General features: G+C 40.2%; 3 protein-coding genes across 10 annotated transcripts in view; 1 reads left to right on the top strand and 2 right to left on the bottom strand.

Moving 5' to 3' along the window:
* Window positions 1-1724: 1724 nt before the first annotated feature.
* Window positions 1725-4251, top strand: pla2g12b (phospholipase A2, group XIIB). Of its 4 annotated transcripts, none has more exons than XM_062430239.1 (5): window positions 1725-2346; window positions 2844-2932; window positions 3072-3237; window positions 3344-3506; window positions 4123-4251. In XM_062430239.1, exons 1-4 carry the CDS (start codon window positions 1788-1790, stop codon window positions 3460-3462), a joined length of 933 nt encoding a protein of 310 aa, XP_062286223.1. In that variant the 5' UTR covers window positions 1725-1787; the 3' UTR covers window positions 3463-3506; window positions 4123-4251. The 4 variants fall into 4 exon arrangements, with proteins under 4 accessions (XP_062286223.1, XP_062286222.1, XP_062286224.1 ...); XM_062430238.1 differs by having other exon boundaries at window positions 4083-4251; XM_062430240.1 differs by having other exon boundaries at window positions 2844-2920; window positions 3344-4251.
* A 149-nt stretch (window positions 4252-4400) lies between these two features.
* On the bottom strand, window positions 4401-12365 carry oit3 (oncoprotein induced transcript 3). The gene is made up of 9 exons (XM_062430228.1): window positions 12218-12365; window positions 9317-9691; window positions 9109-9222; window positions 8052-8174; window positions 7812-7934; window positions 6733-6893; window positions 6152-6564; window positions 5041-5140; window positions 4401-4872 (listed from the first exon to the last, which is right to left on the bottom strand). Exons 1-9 carry the CDS (start codon window positions 12273-12275, stop codon window positions 4714-4716), a joined length of 1626 nt encoding a protein of 541 aa, XP_062286212.1. The 5' UTR covers window positions 12276-12365; the 3' UTR covers window positions 4401-4713.
* Window positions 12366-16861: 4496 nt separating this feature from the next.
* Window positions 16862-20905, bottom strand: part of mcu (mitochondrial calcium uniporter) — a 68476-nt gene continuing 64432 nt past the window's right edge. For all 5 annotated transcript variants that reach the window (XM_062430235.1, XM_062430236.1, XM_062430231.1 and 2 more), the window contains exon 9: window positions 16862-20786. In XM_062430235.1, coding sequence (XP_062286219.1) covers window positions 20706-20786 — 81 coding nt within the window. In that variant the 3' untranslated portion in view covers window positions 16862-20705. The remainder of the gene's footprint in view (window positions 20787-20905) is intronic.

Raw genomic sequence — 20905 nt, 5'->3', positions numbered from 1 at the left:
GTCTCTCTCTCTCCCACACACACACACACACACACAAACACACTAGCAAGTTCAAACCTTACCTATCTCTGTACCAGAAATAACACTGCATATCACAGATAAAAACTCTTCTCTACTGGCTATTATCAGTCTGTAGTGGGTACTGTTACCAATAAAGATCAAACAGTTAAAGTTTTACCAAAGCAAAAGTACAGAAATATTAACAGCAAAATGTCCTTAAGCATTAAAAGTTAGTACTTACTATGGAACTGGCCTCTTTGAGAGTGTTATTTTATGATATTTTATTATTGGGTTATTGTTACTGATACATTAACATGCCAGTGTCATTCTAATTATGTAGCTGGTCAAAGTAGAACTTTAACTACTACTACTGCATCCTGGAACTTAATCTACAAAATAAGTAGTAGCTATAGCTGTCAAATGAATGTAACAGAGTAAAAATTACAATGTTCCCCTCTAAAAAGTACTGGAGTACAAGATTAAAGTAGCATTAAATGGAAATACTTGAGTAAAGGTAGTACAACATTTGACTAAGTGTATTTACTACAGTATTTATCTGTCAGCATTTTCTTTTGCTGCATGGAAATTAAAATTCTCAAGCCTTAAATAATGAAGTGCTTCAAGGTGCAGCGATCACATATGCATCTGGTGTTTCATTATAGAGAACGTTTCACAGTTTCCAGTGAACCAGCAGCGAATTTGACACTTCACATATGTTGTTCCAGTGGCTTGGGGCTATCCAATTAGTATTTGTTAATATGAGCAGCTATAGTAGCACCTTAAGGAAGAGAATAAATAATTAGTGATGTCCTATCCATGTACAGCCAAGAGCTACTCCAGTGTTAATGAAAGGAAAAGGGAACTGTTTCAAACCAGGAAAAAACTGTGATATCTCAGTTTGGACTATATTAGATAAGTGTGAGTATTTGTAAGACTAAATAGAGAATAGGAGTGGGGGGAAAAAACTTAAATAATCCAGCAGTTGTATCAGTAAAACCCTGCTGCATCTGGCCCCTGCTGTTTTGTTGAAAATGATTAAAAATAAATGTACTTTTCAAACACCAGAGGGCAGCAGTGGCATATGAGAAAATTGGTCCGTGAGGCACAAACAGTTTAGAGATATGTATTATTATTTACATAATCTTCATTTATGGGCAGCGCTTTGTTACCTATGACTTTGCACTTAAAAAGATATATTCTATAATATTCATGGTAGATGTTCTTTTTTGAAAGATACATCCCAATATATTATGCCAAATGAATTAAATAACGTTCTGTTTGTCTCTGTACTTAGAAAGTGTCGGTCTGTGACCTTTATCAAAAAACATTGACGATCCTTTGAAGTCCATAATGTCTTGATAAAGGTCACCGACTGAAATGCCAGCATTAGCTGTGCTGAGTGTTAAATTGAATATGAAGACTGTTTTCCTTTAGGCTCCAGCTTCATGTGATTTCTGAGTCATAAAAATCCAATTATAGCTTTGTGGATAAAACTGATGAAATTACCCATTTGATGTGTTCAAGAATCACAGAGAATGAAAAAGATTAAAGAGGAATTATAGAAGCTTTCTTTAGATTGATATGGAGTGACCTTTGCCCCCAAATTGAGAGAGTGCCTTGCTGTCTGCCAGAGCCTAATCAGAGGTCAAAGTCTGCTCTCCTGGTGACAGAACCAATATGAGCAGAGTATGTTTTTGTCCCTCACTGTCTAAGCTCTTCTCACCCTGTCAACAACACCTCGTCTGGTGAAAAGTCTCCTCTGCTTAGACTGTCACCAATTTAACACCATGCTGCTTCAGACCGTGGTCCTGCTCCTCCTCTGCTTGTCCTCTGGCATGTGTGCCACTTTAGGCCACTACCAGACTACAGATCCAGAGGAAGAGGCTCCTGCTGTGGACTCACAAGTTATTGATGGTGTTGTAGCGGCTGCCTCTAAGCAAGAAGGTGTAGCCGCTCCAGATGCCAAAGAACCTGGACTTCTAGCAAAAATATTTGCAGCGGATAACCCAGCAGCTGACAAACCTGAAGAGGACATCCCTGTTGCAAATGAAACTACAGTTGAAGAGCCAAGAGAAGACAGTGATAGGTCAGCTGAAGAGGCCCCGACTATGGAGGCCCTTACCGGTGAAGCCCCTGTCCAGGAGCAACCATCTGAAGAGGAGGGATATGAGATGGGGCCAGAACAGACCAACCAGTCCCCGAACAGATCCTTGGCACACGAACATAGTAACAGTTGGGGCCTCGGCTCAATTAGAAATAGTTTCCAGACCGTGCATGGATACTTTGACTCTCTGGTGGAGCTGGTGGGGGGCCGCGATGGTGTCTGTGAGTACCGCTGCAGATATGGTAAGACTAAACCTTTACACGGTTTTTAACATGCTATTATGTTACAATATATGTTAATCACTGTAGCTGTTATCAGGGAGCCAAACATTATAGCTTCACAATAGGTTTTCACACGATTATTATGTTGTCTGCATTCAATATTCATTTTGTTCCTGGATATTTACTATTATAGACGCACTTCAAGTCTCTACAGTTGATTGGCGTCACTGCTATCAGTAACTTAACTTATTTCTTGATTCAAGATAATGTGTGTGGCCCTCAGGCTGCTGATACTGACACCTGAATACATTCTGGTTATCAGTCTGAAAGGTACAGTAGATGTACCCAGTTACACAATCGATACAGATGTTCTCAAACAGGAGTTACATCTTATCTGTGAAGTGACACGTACCCAAGAACACAGATAGATCCTTGTCCGTGATGATATCAGTTTGATGATTTCATTGTGTTTCTACTTGAGTCTGGGGAAAAAATGCCTTTTTTCTGTTTTCCTTTAGGAAAAACTCCTCAACATCGTCCAGGCTATCAGATCCCAGAGCCCAACGGCTGCAGCACCTCTCTGGTGGGATTCCAGGTGAATACAGCTGTAGGTGGCCTCTTCCTAGCACCAACAGCTCATGGCCTATTTATTAAGCTCATATAATGGAGCTAACCACAATTATATTGGCTAGAAAAACTTCATTATGTGAAGAACACTGCTGACAGACAGTGCTTACTTTTCACAGCTTGACCTGGGGATCCCTGCTATGACAGAGTGCTGTAACCAGCTTGACGTCTGCTACGATACTTGTGGCACAAGCAAGAAAGACTGTGACTCTGCGTTACGCTCGTGTCTGCATGGCATCTGTTCTGACCTCAAGAAGAGTCTTGGCTTTGTGTCGAAGGTACAAGGTGAGACATTTACAGAACTTCTAAACTAGGAACAAATCATATACTTATTATTATTACTTATGTCTAAACTAAATGAATACTCTTGTTCTCTTCCTTCTCTTCTCAGCCTGCGAGTCGATGGCAGACGCAATATACAACACAGTGGGGACTCTTGGTTGTAGACCTTACATGAACAGCCAGAGGGCAGCGTGTATCTGCGAGGAAGAGGAGAGGGATGAACTGTGACACAGAACACCACAGATAATTCCTGGACACAGGAAAAAAACAGGGTGAAGCGTATTTTCACAGATTATACTGTATATTTATAGTTGAGTTGTTTGTTTGTTTTTGTCAAAGGGGAACTACTTTACATGAGACCTCTCAAGATTAAGAGCCTGGGAGTTAGAAAAGACATGTGTAATAACAGTTTATTCATATGCAGCACTAACAAATATGAAGTATTTGAATATGACTTTCAGAATCTTAATAAGCTGCTCATCTATATTATACTCGCCATACTCCACTTCATTTTAAGGCCATTTTTAGGCATATGACTCCATTACCATAAATTACTTTGATGACTCCAAACAAAGTGCCTGATGGGAAGGATATTGTAGTTGGATTAATTTCCTCTTGATAGAAAGACACAGGATATTTGCTACAGCTCAAATGCTTCCTTGTGTGCTGCTTTTTAACATTCATCAGGCTAGTCTGCTAAAAACAAAAAAAAACTGTCATGTAAATGTAATGCCTAATACAGCTGTTATCATGTTAATGTTTGATGTAAGTAATTTTCCACTTATTTGTTATTCCTTTATGGATAAATGCATGACTAATTGCAGTCTAACTGACATGAATAATTGCAGATTAATTGTCAGAGTGATAGAGTGGATGCATAATTTCCAGGCATGGCTCAAGGATATCGCTTCCACTGGAATGTGTGACACGCTCGCCAGCCATCGATTATACTGAGCTAAATGAGTCAGAATGCATCTATGGGATGTTCCTCGTGTATTTTTCAAGTAAGTGGTGGTGTAAAATATAAACCACTTTCATAAATCCGACACTGTAAATCTCTAAGCTGGGAACCTTAATCAAGCCTGAGAAATGCCTGAAACTGTGACCTAGAAAATCATCCTTCATGCAACATCATGTTTTTACAAATGAACTGTAGTCTCTCCAAATGATTTTTAATAGAAATGTCATTCACTTTAATGTCAGAGAATGGCAGAGATATACAGACTTGGATGTATTCACCACAGCACTGCGACTGACACTGGAACTTGTGTATATATTGTGCATCTGCATGTATATGTGTATATGTGGGAATTTCAAAGCGAGCAATGTGGACTGCTCTGTGTTTCAATACTTATATTCGATGTATTAAATATCAAATCAACTGAAACAGTTCATCTGTTTTAATTTAAATATATTCTTTGTGCTCCTTTTGTTCTTGTGCTTTTTCTGGCTGTTTGTGTTGACGGTTTTACATTAACTTCATGGTTCAGGCAGGATGAAGATGGGGCCTCCACTCAGTGTGTGTTGCTCCTGAGATTCACCAGCCCAAACCTCCCGGCGGACACGTCCCCGACAGCGCTGAGCACAGCGAGAGTCTCCTGCTCCGCAAACTAACACCTGACAGTGTAGGAAGACTTGCTGCAAACAGAAAAGACAAGCTAGTTTCAAAAGAAGTGAACATCACCATCACAGTGTAAGCACTCTCAGATGGTCAGTGTATTCTGTCATTGAATGCAGTCTAAACAGTACAGCACAGTCCAGTCCACACACCCACCAGCTGGTTCCCAGCATGCTTCTTCTACTCACCCGGTTGTCCTTGCCAATGAACTTGAAGACAGGGACCTGGTAGTGCTTAGAAAGCTGGTCCTTTGAGGAGTACTGCGTCACTGTTTCATCAGAAATACACCTGGATACAAAGCCAAGATAAAGTTAGACTTACAGCTGATATCTTAACATTGTACTCACTGATCCATATAGATATATAACAGGCCACTTCATCAGGGTTATCTGCCCCAAGGCCCTGAAACACTGTTGTATTTTAATAGGAAATTCTAAAAATGGATTAAAGCCCTGCTCTGCTGGTGTCTGTAAAGGAGCAGGAGGAAAACTAAATTCAACACAAAAATCATTTTCCAAAAGAGAGTGTTCCCCAGGTAATAAGGCTGTTCTGTATTTCGATTTTGTTTCAGCCCAAAAAAATTGTTTTTTTCTTTTCACATTCATCAGAGTACAAGGCTAGTGGCATTTTTTATTTGACCTTTCCTTGAAGAAGTGGAGATTTCTTGTCCTATAACTGTCAAGCAGCTGATGCTTTTGCTTTGTGGGAACACAGGCTGCTGTATGAATGTTGCAGGTAAAAATACTTTTCTGGTATAAATAAGACCTATCTTACCTCTAGTGCTATCAATCTATGCAGATATCATTTGATTTTGTTTGTATTTGCTCATGTACTATATCCTCCTTTCAGATTTCTGCCTTCACCTCAGTGCAGCAACGAGATTGAATTTGATCTGTAGTGCTCACAGCTTTCAAAAATTACATTTGAGGATTTAACAGCAACAATTTTCACAGTCACACTGTCAACAATTTTATTGAGGCGACTTTCCACTGAAGACACAGTCCTTATGAAAACTGATGGCAGCGTGTACTGTGAATTCTACAGAGTAACAGGGCCACTGAAAACACCTTGCTGCCTTGTTTCTTCTTATGTTCTATTCTTTTTTTTATGTCACTGTCAATGCTATGAGCACCACAAACCTCATTCCAATTAGCACCACTGTACAGGGGTGGAGGCAGAAATCTAAGGTGGACCTGTGTCTTAAAATTACTTGCATGGCTAGATACCACTAGAAGTACAGTATTTAAGAAAATGTGTGTATTTTCTTATCTGGATGATTATCTGGACTTCACTATTCACCCATCTTTGATGAGGTAATACTTGACGGCCTGGTCAGCTTTGGGCCCTGGTGTAGCGAAGCAGCTCTGTACTAGGGCAGACAGGCTGTCCACCCTCTCCTTGGGCTCCACTCCGAAGAACAGGGAGTCATGCAGACGGAGCTGGGGTGGTGTGCTGTAGGGCTCGGAGAACTCTGCATTCTTGAAGAGCTCCAGTGAAAAGGGGAAGAGTCCCTCACTGTGGCCTGCCAGCTCCAGCGCTGAGCTGCGTTGACTTGCCTGGTATTCATCTGATACATGGTATTCTCTGGGGAACTCACATGTGACTGGGATCACTAACTTGCTGGTGCGGACAATCAGGTCTCTGCTGCTGCCCGGGCTGCTCCTGGGAAGGCCCGTCACTAGGTTGGTCCCCACAATCTTGTCATCTGTCACCTGGGGGTCAACATTCAGTTTACCTTACTTAAATGGCTTTTTTCAGTCAGTGTCAACCTTAAACAACTCACTTTTAAGGAAAAAAATCAGATATTTCTCCAAGCCCTATCCGCAGAGACTAAACCCTGCACACATTCCATCTAAGAAATTCCACTCAGTGCCACTGACCTCCACCACGGTGCCGCAGGTCTTGAGGCTGAAGCCGAGGTTGATGTGTGTGCCGTTGGAGACACCGCGACAAGAGGAGTTTGACAGAAAAAGCTCCAATCCTCCTACAAGGTCCTTAGGAACTGACACTGTAATAGAGCTGGGATCACACTGGACTGGCACTGCAGGGGAAGAAGACATAGAGGCAAATACATTTACATATATATCACATGTCATGAAACAGTTTATGGACACAACAAAGAATAGCTTAAAAACATTTGCTTGACAGGCAGAACCAGTCAAAAAATTGGACGCTTTCTCGTTCAAGAGAGTGAAAAGAGAAAAACACACCATAGAATCTGTCTGTTAGCTATGTAAAAAAGCCATTAAAGTAAGACAAATGTTTTGTTGAAAGGAGAATAAAATAAATATTTCAGGAGGAAATTATTTTTGACTTTGGCAACACACTGGTGGTAGCATTAGAGCTGAAAATGCTTAAATAACAGAAAATAAGGATAATTCCTAAACGGCTTCGGTTATTTATCATGCAAACGTTCACTGGTTCCAATTTCTTACATGAGAGTGTTGGCTGCTTTTTTCTTATTGCTGACATTGAAAATTGAATATTTTCAGGTTAGGTGCATTTCTTGGGAAAAACAACATGTGTCTGGTAAATTTGCATACACATTTTTAACCATTTTCTGGTACTGTGTCAGAGTAATAATGAATGAATTACAAAAAAATCTATGGATTAGTTGATTAGTTTCAGAGACAAATGGGATGAAAGCATAGAGGCTAGACTGCACCATTCTTCACCAGGATTTTCACATTTTTACCAACAGAAATGATTGTATGATTAAACTATGTCCAATCATGTTATCCAATGCGAATATGATTAAAGAACCTGCTTGACATATAAATAACTTTTTACTGAAATGTTTTTAAAGATAGAGTTATGGCCTGAAGAAATGCATTTTGTTCAGACCTCTACTCACCACAGTATCTTTTCAGATAAATGTAACCGTCCATCTGTGTGTCAGTTGATTGATTATTTAACAACATTATCTGCCTTTCACACACATGCACAAAATCATACACACCCTGACATGTGCGTTTGTCCTCTCCCAGCTCCAGCCCTCTGGGACAGTGGCACTGATAGGAGTCCAGCAGTGAAGAGCAACCATGGCTGCAGCCTCCATTGTTAACATGACAGCCTGCGATCTCTGCATGAGGCAAGAAGGGAAAAGGCAGTAATGAAATCCACCATGTGATTCCCTACTGTAATCATCTCTGTACAACACTGACTGGTGTATTGTATAAGTATCAGCGAATGGATGTACCTCTGCAGTTGTGCCCATCCTCATCCAGCACTCGCCCCGGCCCACACTCACAACGCCTGGAGCCTTTGGTGTTGACACACACCTCTGCACAGCCACCGTTGCCCTTCTCACACTCATTCACATCTGAACATAGGACACACACCACACCTGGGTCAGATTCATTTATCAGATGAGTGTCGTTTTAATCGACTGAGTGCCAGATGTGTGGAGTTTATCACCTCAAGGCAATTTACCTAGTGGTTCTGGGAGGGCGATGATGAATTGACTTTAAAAGACTTTAAAACTAGGTTTATAAAACTGAGAGTGCTGGTAAAGAAATAATGATGGATGAAATAAAAAGGAGAAACACAAATGAGAGTGCAAGAGAGTGAGGAAAGAGAGGGAAGGAGTGCGATGGAGAAATGAAGAAGTCATTTCTGAGACCAGAGAAAGCAGATTTGGTTGATGGGTGAATAATGAGATAATGGCACTTTTCAAGTTGGCTAGGTTCACACTGCATGCCTGTCACCCATCATTAGGTGAACCGTCCTATGTACCACACATATACATGCGCGCATGCACACACACACACACACACACACACACACACACACACACACACACACACACACCTTGAGTGGGAAAATGGGAAAGTCAGTCTTTCAGTCTCTTTCGCTGCCTTCCTCATCTATCTTATTATCATTCAGAATATGTAGCATTAGTAATACATGTAAAGACATGGAATTGTACATTTTAAATACATGCTATTTTCAGTACAAAGGATTGCAGTAAGCCATAAACTGCATGTGTATCAAAGACCTCTGTAGACAAAGAAAAATGTATGGTTTAATGGTTTAATCATTAAGTCAAAATGCATGGTTATTTAAATTAAAAGAGCATGTAAACAGTCTATCCAGACTAACATCTTCACTGGGATATGAATGGATGTGACATTAATTCAGTTTGTTGTTTTTCAGAAACCATTTAAAGCCTGTCCCTCTTCCATATTTTCATGCTTATCTTTGGTTGCTGCACAACTTATCTGTCCCCTCTCTTCCTTCCTCTGTGTCTGTCTCACCCAGGCATGTTTGTTTGTCTGGTCCCAGGACAGCTCCAGGTGCACAGTGACACTCTTTCGTCTCTGGACATCTCGGACCTGTGCAATCCACTTCATCACAGATGTCGTAGAAATCTGTGCAACAAACAAAACACACATCAACAAAACAAATACAAGAGGACGGAGCAGAGGTTAGGTCAGGGACAGGATACATTGAAAGCTCACTCACGGCCACAGTAAACATGGAAGCAGACTGAGGGTCTGGGCAGGCGGTAGACAAAGTATCCCCCAGTGCAGGCCTTCACATCTACACTGGCGTTCCACTGGCAGCAGTTGTCATTGAAACTGGAGCACACAGGCAGGGTGATGATGCCTTCATGGGGCTGGGGGTGGCTGCCGTTGAGCCAGATGGGGGCATGAGTGCCACAGTGATTCTCAGAGATGCAGAAGGTGGGCATGGCATCACCCGCCATGCCAGTGAAGCGGTACCATTCTCCAGATACGTGGCTGTCGCACAGGGGCACACCAGATGACTGTTTGACGTGGTAGTCTGTGTTCCTCCAGGGTTCATTCAGGCTGATGTAGGCAGAGCAGGGGTCCAAGACTGAGACATGTAGGGTGGGGTGGCAAAGATGAACTACACATACTTGTGCATGTTTGGTTTAAAATGATCATGATATATTTGTAAAAGTTTCCTGTCATATCTATAAATCCAACTCTCTAGGAGGAACAGCCTAAAGACTTCTTCAAAACATGGTATCTGTTACTGTAAATAATCCAGAAACATAAATACTTTTCATAGACACTATTTCTTCACTACAAAGTACAGTACCAGTCAAAAGTTTGGACACATGTTCTTATTCAAGAGAGTACGATGGTGTGTCCACACGTTTGACTCGTATTGTAGTTTAAATCAAAAGCTTGCTGCTCTGTTTGTAAATGTAATTTTCCATTGCTGTGAGCACCACAAAAATTCATTCAACATCCATTGTATTGGGGTCAAATAAAACTCTGCATGGCTACATACAGTATGATTAGAGCTAGAGGTAAATGAGAAAAATGTGTTTTGTTTGTTTGGGGGAGTGTTTTGTAATTAGAGTATACTGACCATTTATCACTGGTGTAGATAAAGCCATTAGTTACTTTACTAAAGGTTCAAATGCAATACATCTTCTACCACACTGCATCTACATCCCTTCGGATCACTTGGGCAAACTTGTTACCAAGACGCAAACCTTTGGATGTTTAAGATTAACTGTAACACAATTCCAATTAAACTAAGAGCCAACAAGCCGTCCACGAAGGACTCTCTACAACAACCTCTGTCAGCAGTGACTCTTTTCGCTTCAGCTAGTTGTGCAAAATCAGGACAACAACTGAATGAGCAAATTAAACAAAGTGCAGCAAAACAATCAATAGTCTCTCCCATTTTTGTGCCTTCTTAACAGAGTAATTAAGAGGCGGACGTAAAACAAAAGGAGAAGAAGAAGAAGATGTGTGGGATAATGGGAGGGAAGTGGGCATGGGTGAGAGTTAATGTGAGTGTTAATCATTGAGAAACAGCAGGGAAGAAGAGACAGCAGGAGGGTGATGAGCTCAGCAGTAAAACATCTTCAGTGACAGGCCAGAGCCAGGAAACATGTCAGATGACAACCAGCATGTAACACTTCACTGCAGTATAACAGCCACCTCTATGAGCAGTGCTGCAGGCTTTCCATTTAGTTGGATTGCTCCACATAAAACATCCATGTTATGCTTTCCAGCACCTTGAGCGAAAAGTGCTTTCTCTGTGGCATCTAATGGAGGTCGACCAGAGATTTACAGTAACAATAACCGTTCCTTCTCTCACATCTGCTTTCACAAGCAAACGTGAAAACACACAACCACATACTCCAAATTATGTTGGAGAAATCTATTGACTGCATTTGAGCTCCTGGAAGTGAAAAAAAATGTGTGAGCTGGTATTAATTGAGTTGGTGTGAATGATGTCACCACACACATCATTTTCTAGGATAGTTCCTTATCTGCTAATGGACAGTCCATCTTGTCACTACCTACTTGCTCTTGTAAAAGCAAAGGGATTAATCCATGGCCTGGGTTGACTGACAGTGTTAATGACAAGTTTTGGAGACGTGCAACAGACTTACTGTGTTCCAGGTCGTGCAGCACAGACAGGGCAGAGGACTTAGCTGACACATGCTGGTGTAATGGGAACGTTAAATCTTCCAGATGGAGCTAGAATAACCTAATATTGCTATTAAGGGAGCGTGGAGCCATGCCTGATCCGGCATTTTATCTGTACAGATGAAGTGCCATACTGTCGATCTGCACCATAAACAGCATCTTACATTATTGTTCTTCATAATTGTTATTTTTGGTTAAAAGGATAAGGCTGGGGATATTATATATTGTTCTTATCAAACAACAGGCTGATCCTATTAACAAGCATTGTCTGTGTATCCAAGGCGTAATATAGTTTATTCCTCTTTGTCATCAAGCTCCATTGTTGTTTTTAGAATTAATCATTTCCACGCTGAAAAAGGCATTGCCCAAACAGCTGTGCATTTCTTCCCCCTGTGTTAAAGTTTGATGGAGAAAATTACATACAAAGGGACAATCTAATGGATTTGGCTGAAAGCTTTTATGTGCTTTGAACTTTCTCCAAAAACCAATGAAAACACATCACGGAGCCACATCGTTGCACTGGTTGACATGTTCCTTCATTACCGGGAAATACTCCAAATTTGAATTAATCCACGGCTGAAAATAGTCCCTAAGAAATGCATTATTTATCACAGTTTGAGAATCATTTGCTAAAAACCTCAGTGCCCAGCTGCTTTAGTTCATTACTGAGCCTATTTTAAAATGGAACTATATATTTGTGACCCATTTTTGCTTAGGGTTAAGTGCCACAGTTAGTGTAGAAAAGTCAGAAAGTATTAGATAAACATTAAGAAGACTAAAGGAAAAGGTATTGGTATTTATTCAAAAGTTACCAAATTTGTCCTTTAATCTTTTAGATTTTTTAAGCACCATAAACAGATTATTTCTCTACAATTGTGTGATTATAATCTTAATACATGAGATTTCTACTTGTTTTGGGTGTAAACATGAGGGATGTTACACTCACCTACAGCTGCAACTGCAAGAGCCTCCTGCAGCAGAATGGCAACCCCAAAAAATATCATCCTGTGTTTTGTGGACAAAATATAATCCAAATCAAGCCTTTGTATGTATGTGTGTGTGTGTGTGTGGAGCTCTTCTGGTTCATCCTGAGGGACTGACTGCCTTTAATAGGCTCCTCTTATCTGTACGTCATGTTGTCATATGTCTGTCTCACCTTGACCCTTTGAGCTTCTGCTCCCCAAATCCAGTGACAAGACCATCCTCCCATTGTTTCAAACTGTTCACTCCTTGCATCCCTCAATCCCCACACATGACCTCAAATTACCCCAAACATACTTTTTTTTCCTGTCATGAGAAAAAGTGGGATTGTGTTTTATAACACTTCTACGTCTAGGCTTTATCTTCTTTCTAATTCCTCCTAATTCTTCTCTTCTTTGCCATCCCTCTTGATTTAAAAGGCATGGAAAAATAGGAAATGATCTAATCTGCAGCAGCCTAAAACCAGTCTGATTAATTTGTTTAGTGTCGTGCTGAAGCATCTTTCACTTCAAGGCAGTGGCAGTGTTTTCACATTTAGGATTTACTGTAAAGTAGACTGAGACCCTTGCGGAGGACACAATGTGCCAGCAGAGAGAATATGTTCTCATCTAGCTCATTAACTGACCACCAGACTAAACCAGAAAATGTAGAAAGCTTGGCCGGTCTCATTTAGCAGCCGGCCCGACTAACCTGACACTTGCAGTTTTTGTTTCTTTTGTGTCATTAAATCAATGGAGTGGTTAACAAGGGTTGAGCTGTGCCTTAATAAACTGCCCTTTGTTTGTCTTCTTCTCTCATATGGTAGTCAGGGAAAGAAGTTTGAGTGCAGCAAGGAGTGACTCACACAGAAGAAAAAAAAAAAGTTTGGATTTTAAAGATTTCTATTTCTTACATTATAGGATTGTGCAGACAGGCAAACAGTGTGAATAGAGTGCAAACATTTCAGTCTACGTTGGACTTTTCTCAGTGCCAAACTAGATTGCATGATGAGTCACCCTTTATGCTACAGGTGAACACCCATGAAGCCAACTGCCAGCAGATCAGGTCATTACAAATATATTAGGATAATATAATACCATAGCATCAACACATTCTCAGACTGATACTGATACATACAAATGTTAGCAACTGTTTCCTTTTTTTGTTTGTTTGTTTGGTCACAAAGCTGGTAAAATTGTGGCCCTTTTTACAATTAGAACATGCTGCACAAATTTGGGAGGGAACCAGAACATTCTTTGATCTGGAAAATTTAGAAAAGTTAAAGAGACTTAAAGATTTCTTTACCAGTGTCATCAACAGATAAAATGCTCCAGTGTTTTTTTCACTACATTACATATCTCACACCCAAGTGGTGAACAGGTAGTATTAAATACATAAGAGAATATTTTCTGCTTTTGGATTTACATTTGGTGAATAATTAATTTCTGTTTTTCTCATAAGCCTGATCCATGACATCTCATCAGAAACTGATCAAAGAGTTTGTGAGCTTCTATTTTTGAAATCAACATTCCTTGTGCGGATGCATCTAAAACTGACTATAGCCAACTATACCTTCTCTGAGTGGAATAGAGTGATAGCTTGAGTAGCATAAAATACTCTTTCTGTCTGTAAAGAGCATTGTGTATGCCATTATAGACTTTGTGACTGTCACATTATACATTGAATTTGAATGAATCCAATTACTGTGAGATACTGTGGAAAAAACCTATTCAAAAACAGAAATATGTCATCAATATATCTTAAAAATACAATGGATTGCAAAAATGTATTCTTATTGAACACATATTGGTGTTCAACCAACTTGTAAAAACATGTGCGTAGTCGGCAGTGAAGTTTGCAACCATAGCAGTGCTCTGTGTCTGAAGGAAGAAATCTTAACAATAAAAAAAAAAAAAATTTAGACACATCAAGCAGGAAGTGAGTAGGGGGAATGTTCTCTAGCCTGGGATCAAGAAAAAGCATTAAAGTACAAAGCCTGGATGAGTGTGGGATATTGGTACACAGGCTGGCTACATCCATAGTGACGAGGAGGAGATCAACACTGTTATGTGTCACTTTAGAGGGTTGATTTATGAAGTCCCCAGTGTCCTTTAGATATGGAGTGAGCTTTTTAACTATAATAGTATAATGTGATATTTAAAAAAACTAGATTAAGATTCAGTAAAATAACCAATACTCACTATAATAGGATGATATTTTAGGTAGTGACTCACATGACCAGAGGACAAGGCTTACCTAAAAAATGATCAATTTCTACTTTAAAAGAGAATGTTCTATCATATTGCAGTTTTTTTATAGAAATTATTTCATCATCATAAATGATACTGTCTATCAAAGGTATTCTGCCCCCTTTACCATCTGGTTTCACTGTGACATCAGGGTTCTTAAGCAGGATAAAGCAACCAATTCACCTGCAGTAGGGCCTCAAGAGAGGTTTAGGTGTCTGCAAAGGTCTTCTACATCCCTTTCAAGTAGCTTAAAAATATTTCAATACTAGCACAGTTCACAGTTCAGTACCTGAGGACAAAATGTACTTATCATTTAGTTTTCACATCACTCGGATTTAGAGCCAACCTAGTTCTCCCGTTGTGATAGAAATGTTTTAACTTTATGGAGAAAAAGAGTTCTACCTTAACTTGAAAGGGATAAGTAGCAGATTTGGTCATAAAGGACAGTTCTTTGTTGAGGATGGAGGAATCTTCATCAGACAGTCTCTGGTCAGTTAAATTGAAGATGAGGCCAGTGTTTTCTGAATGCCTGGTCTCATTTGGGTTTCTTTGGCTCCTTATGGTTCTTATATCCTTACTGGTCTCTTCTCCTTGTCTTCTGTGTTTTTTGTGTCCAAAAGTTCCCCATACGATTCAGAGGGAAGGGAAGCACTTGAGATTAAGGCATATGAGTCAGAGAAAAGAGCTTTTCTGGGTTTTAAACCCTTTGGCCTTTCTTTACTTGATAGCCATGAAAAGATCCTCCCATCTTTATAGTATATAATGTCTCCTTTGAATTTCTAGATCTTCCATTTCTGCAGTACTAGTTGATTTTTTTTTAGTAATGGCACTGAGGTCATCTTGGATTTGATTCAGACCAACTTCATTGCCCCTGGTTATGAGCATCGCTTCCACATATTCAATTTCTTGCTGTTGTTCTTTTTAAAAAAATATTTCTGATTGAAATCAATGTCAGATACAGCAAAACCTTGTTTAAGAACTCCACAAGGTTTCAGCCAATGGTTGTTATCTTGTAGGTATCTATTTTGCCCGCACATATTCACTGAATGTTGGCCCACTGAGTTGATGTCTGATTCTTTTTCTCTTGCAGAGTTTTAAGTTGTTTTGTAAGGTCATAGTCGGACTCTGTGGGTGCAGTTAGAGGTTGTGCTTGGAAAAAAGAAAAAAAAACTGCCTTTAGTTTGTCTTCTTCTCTAGCGCAGTAGTTAGTGAGAAAGTTTCAATACACCAAGAAAGGACTCACAAATAAATAACTATAAATAATTCTATTGGTTACATTACAATTCAAAAATGTGCAAAATTAAATCAATGGAGACACATGAATACACAAGGCTGTTAGGCGAAATGAGGTAGAACATGTTATTCTTCTTTTGTGATTACTCCTGGAAAGAAGACACTGTTGGCCCCTCTGGCTTCGAGTCTCTGTAGTACAAGCACATTCAATCAGCACTTATTGCAGCTCTACATACTCCTGCTTAAACCACACTGTGTATAGGAAAGCTATAGAAAAGAAAATATACAGTAGTTTTGTGGTTTTAAATGATCAGCTTTATCTGTGCTTCCCTTATTCTATAAATGTAACCTTAATTTAGTTTTTAAAGTTTGTTTTTGAGTAAACTTTGTAATTATATAACAATGGTTTGTTTTGTTTTAGGTGGATAATTGTGTTGTGTGTAAGTGATTCTGTGTGGTGTGTTGCAGTGCCAGATAAGAGAGATTTTTCACACTTGTACTTTTGCAGTTAGACAGAAGCTCTCTCTAGTTCCAAGGATCAAAATACAATTGTTTTTGTTTGTTTGGTTTTTTTAAAACCATAAACACGACTGAAGAAAAAAGACTTTAACATGCATGCTGACTGCTCTGTGAGGCTATACTTAAGCACAACAGAGCTTCAAGCTAAATGCAAATTTTGGCAGGCAAGTTTAGCCAATATGTTTTCTGTTCACCATCCTGGTTAAGAATGCTTTATGCTTTAGCTTTATGATTTTGAAAAAAAAATATATAGTTGGGGCTGAGCAATAAACCAAAGTAACAAATATATTAAAATTTCGACCTTATTGATGCCACTACATGAAAAGTCATTGTAATCCCTGGATGGAAAAATTCATTTTTTTCTTTATCAAAGTAGTTTCAGATGTTCAGACTCATGCTTTTAACAGACTATAGCAACCATTATGTTACTCATGCATATATATGAACTGTTTTCCCACACAGGCCTATCTCAAAGGATGTCCTGTAACGGAAGAGCCGGAGGCCAAAGAGAGCCGGAGGAGGCGGTCAAGACCTTGAGAAGCTGCTGCTTGTAAACATCTGCAATAAAACACATTAATCATGATGTCTTCAGCACAAGACAAACCAAAAACCTCAACTGGACCACTGGCTCCAAAAACTGGATAAGGATTTTATTGATATTGAATTACATTTCTCTTTTATACATATTTCATAAATGATACAGGATTTTACATTTTCTTTTTTGCCAACATTACAGCATCATATGTCAACAGAAACATAAAGACAAGAAAAACAAAATAAAATAAGAGGTCAGTATGGAGTATAAGATCATTTCAATCCTATAATTCTGCTTCACTCTTTAGGCATTTCAAACATATCATATTGTAAGTGCACACAGACGAGATTTTCAAAAAGGAACACACATTCAAAACATAGAATAATAATGCGTTTTGGAGGAAAAAAGGCTGAAGGTGGAAAGAAAATGACAGGGGAGAGGGACAAGTATTGAAGGTGTTCCCCGACAAGTGAACAGAGTGCGCCCGACACTTTTCCTTTGGACTTAGATCCAGGACGTTAGTAACTGAGGTCATGAGGTCCTAAAGCCTCCTTTATAGGTGCACCGAGGATGGAGGGTGTTTTTCCATTTATTGGGGAGTATAAATGCAAGCTGAGGAGGAATTATGGGGTAAATAAGCTGAAGATGGGGCTGGGGTTTGATGGAGAGCAGCTGGTTGGCTGGGATTAAGTCAGATTTGGCAGGGCAGATTCTAAAGACGCAGCCCTGTCCACTGCCCCTTTATAACTAGGAATCTCTACAAACAACGTTCTTAAACTATCTTTGCGTTTTTTTTGATAAATCGTCTTTTTTATTTTTACATAATTTTCCCATGTAAACATACATTCATGCAACACCCTCTTTATAATAAAGTTCCCTATATTTGATATATTTTAGTTTTTTTTTTAAAGAAATGAGATAGAGAGAAAAATAAAAAGGCAATAAATGGCTGATGGCGTGATAAAAAGGAGGAGGTGATGATGGAGAGAAGTGTAGAAACAGCAGAGAGGAGGAGCAGAGGCCCAAACTCTCACCTCCCACGGTACATCACCAATGAAACACTGTCACTTTGATGTGTGTGTGTGTGTGTGTGTGTGTGTGTGTGTGTGTGTGTGTGTGTGTGTGTGTGTGTGTGAGACACTGCGTGTGCAAGTTGGCCTATTCAGGGGGGAAAAAAGGAATTTAAAGCTAATGACTGCTATGAAGTGGGATGAGAGTGGAAGTGATTTTTTACCACTCCTGACAAGCGGTGATTAGGGGCAAAGAATTCATGAATATGGTGATCTGCACTTTGCCCCATAGTTCACACACACACACACACACACACTTGATTTCCACTTCCCAATTTTCAAGGCTAACCCTCCCTTACATGAGTGTTTAAACCTAAATAAGATCTTATCATTGCTGTTTACCAAATTGCTACACTGTTTATACTGTTGAAATCATTAATCATCCAAAAGACACCATTTCCCTTGGAGATAACACACACACAGACACACACACACACACACACACACACTCATATATATATATATATATATATATATATGTATAACAGATTAGACCAAATCCTGCTTTGAGATCTGCATGGGTAACTCTTGATTTGAGCTAAAATCATGCATTTTAATAGAAAATCTGCAGTTAAACACATGGATCTCACCAGTAGGATTTAGCCAACTGTCCACACAAAAGCAGGAGATGATGAGTCTATGCGCAGGGACAACATGTCATTGTGCATCCCCCTCTGGAGAGGTGATCCACATTGAAAACAAGTGAAAACAAAAACGTGCTTTGGAGACATTTAAAGGGCCGGAGAGAGGGCCAATCAATCCTCACCCTCAACAGAAAACTAAGTGAATCTGACAAAGGTTTATTCAGTGAAACACCCCCCCCCCAAAAAAATGAACATAAACATATGGCTTCTATAATCTTTAAGATAACCAATCAAAAGATGAGACTTCAGCTAGATGTGGCAAAGAAAAGTGTCCAATTGAGTACAAAACTGCAATAATGCTCCTACACATTCACAAGTTTCTACTGAGGGCATACCACAGCATGCAGTTTACCCTGCCTTGCCATGGAGGGAGCAGGGGGGCATTACAGCAACAGTGGGAGGAGAAAAAACCCTGGCTTTACTTCAAAGCCTCTGTGAATCAATGCCATGATGCTCATGTAAAATCTGTTAAATTCTGGAAATGGTCATTTTATACCTCAGAGCAAAATGTAGGTAATGAATTAAACTTTTACAGAGTAGCATTCTTTCTTTTAAAGTCACATTTTGCATGTTTTGAATTCATCACATATCTTCAACTATAACATGCCTGTGCCTGGGGAAACTGACTTAGCAGTTTAACCTCTTCAATACGATAAGTATTACCGCAGATATGTTGGTTTTCATGATATGATTATAGTTGAAAAGCATGGTGTCATCCACATAGATATTGTGTGTTGCTAAAAAAACTAAAAAAACAAAACAGCAATTCCAATCAAAGCCATTATAGCCCTGATTTTGGCTTCAGCATGGTTCCCCCTGTCTGGTGGGCATGCGCAGGAGCCTTACGCCCAACCTGGACGTAGTTATTTATCATCACAGATATGAAATTGTTACTTCAAGGTAGTAAATGCTTATAATGTTTTTTGTAGTTGTGCACTGGATTGTTAGAGGGGGGTGCTTCATGGTGGTTGATATTCAGATGTAAATGAACTGCAGATGAAATGACATTTGTAAGAGAGCTCCTCCCCCCACTGAATGAAACTAGCCTCTGGTCATCTGTTTATTTGATTGTATACATATATATATTTATATTTATATTCTTTTCATAACAAATATACTATGGCTTTTAAAATAAAAAGTGCCAAAATATTTTTTTGGAATAAAAGAACACACAGTGATGTTGTTGTCGGTAGTACTCTCATACTTGCGCAAACCAGGCCACTACAGGATATCAACAGGAAGAGGAAACGAGGTGCGCCGCCCGTCATCTTCCCTGCATCCTGCGAGTCGAGACAGGCTCCTGACAAAGGTCACACGGGGAAGGACAGCTGTCCATCGCCTGAAGGAGGAGTCGCCCAGACAGGGAGAGGCAGCAGTGTTCAGCCGCAGGAAGACGAAAGTCTCCCTGATGGTGCGACTGCAGTCAGCCCCAGCCGTGGCACGTGGCAGCAGGTGGGGCGAGGACTTCCATGTAAACTTTAATATGTGGGATAGAGACTCTTCCTAGAGCCTGCCCCAGCCAAGTGTGTGTGTCGACAGTTTGACTGCAAGGAGATGCAGGACTGCTGTACACTGCTGTGTCGACCCCCAGAATGACCAGGGTCGGTGTCCCAGTGTAACCTGAAAGTCCTCCACACACACACACACACACCCAACAATGGCTGTCCCTCTGAGTGTCCTCTGTCCTGGAGTATCACGAGAAGAGGCGTCCCCCCCTAGAGTTCCCTGCAGGCTGTCCCTCTGGAGACTTGAGGCATTTCCCTAGTGCCCAGTTTAATTCCATCATCATCATCATCATCATCATCATCATCATCATAATCATCATCATCATCGTCGTCGTCATCCTTTTCATCATCCTCACCATCCTTCAGGCTGTGAGAGTTTTTCAGTTCCCGGTATTCTCACCATCCTTTGTGTTTTAGCGGTTTTCACTTGAAATTCCAGCTGGAGTTTTTTTAAGAGGAAAGTAAAAAGAAAAAAAGAAAAAAGGAAAAAAAGGGAAAAAAAGGAAGAAAAAAAGGAAGAAAAAAACTAACTCCCACAGTCAGAAGGGGATGGGCTTATTGGGTGTGGGAGGTATGGGGAGGAGGGAGGGTTTGATATTGGGAGGAAAAAGGGAGGGGCGGGTTGTTGGACAGAGGGAGGGGATATAGGGGTTAGGAAGGGGTGGGGGGGTGGGGGGGGGATTCGTAGGAACTGAGAGAGGAGAGAGTCATTCTTCCCATCAATTTTTATCGGCGGTGAACTGCTGAACTGGGAGCTGGAGCTGGAGCGGGTCCCGAAGACGCTTCAGATCCAACTCCACCTGGAGAGTCGACAGGGAGAGAAAGAGAGAGACAAATGTGACGTGTGTTTGGTATGAAAGTAGGTCTATGTACAGCGGTTACAAAGCCATGTAGGAAACTATGAAATGTGTGAATCTAC

Source organism: Scomber scombrus, chromosome 12 (assembly GCF_963691925.1).
Source record: "Scomber scombrus chromosome 12, fScoSco1.1, whole genome shotgun sequence".
Taxonomy (NCBI): Eukaryota; Metazoa; Chordata; class Actinopteri; order Scombriformes; family Scombridae; genus Scomber; species Scomber scombrus.
The sequence above is the reverse complement of the archived record's forward strand: the minus strand, read 5'-3'. Positions and strand labels throughout refer to the sequence as shown.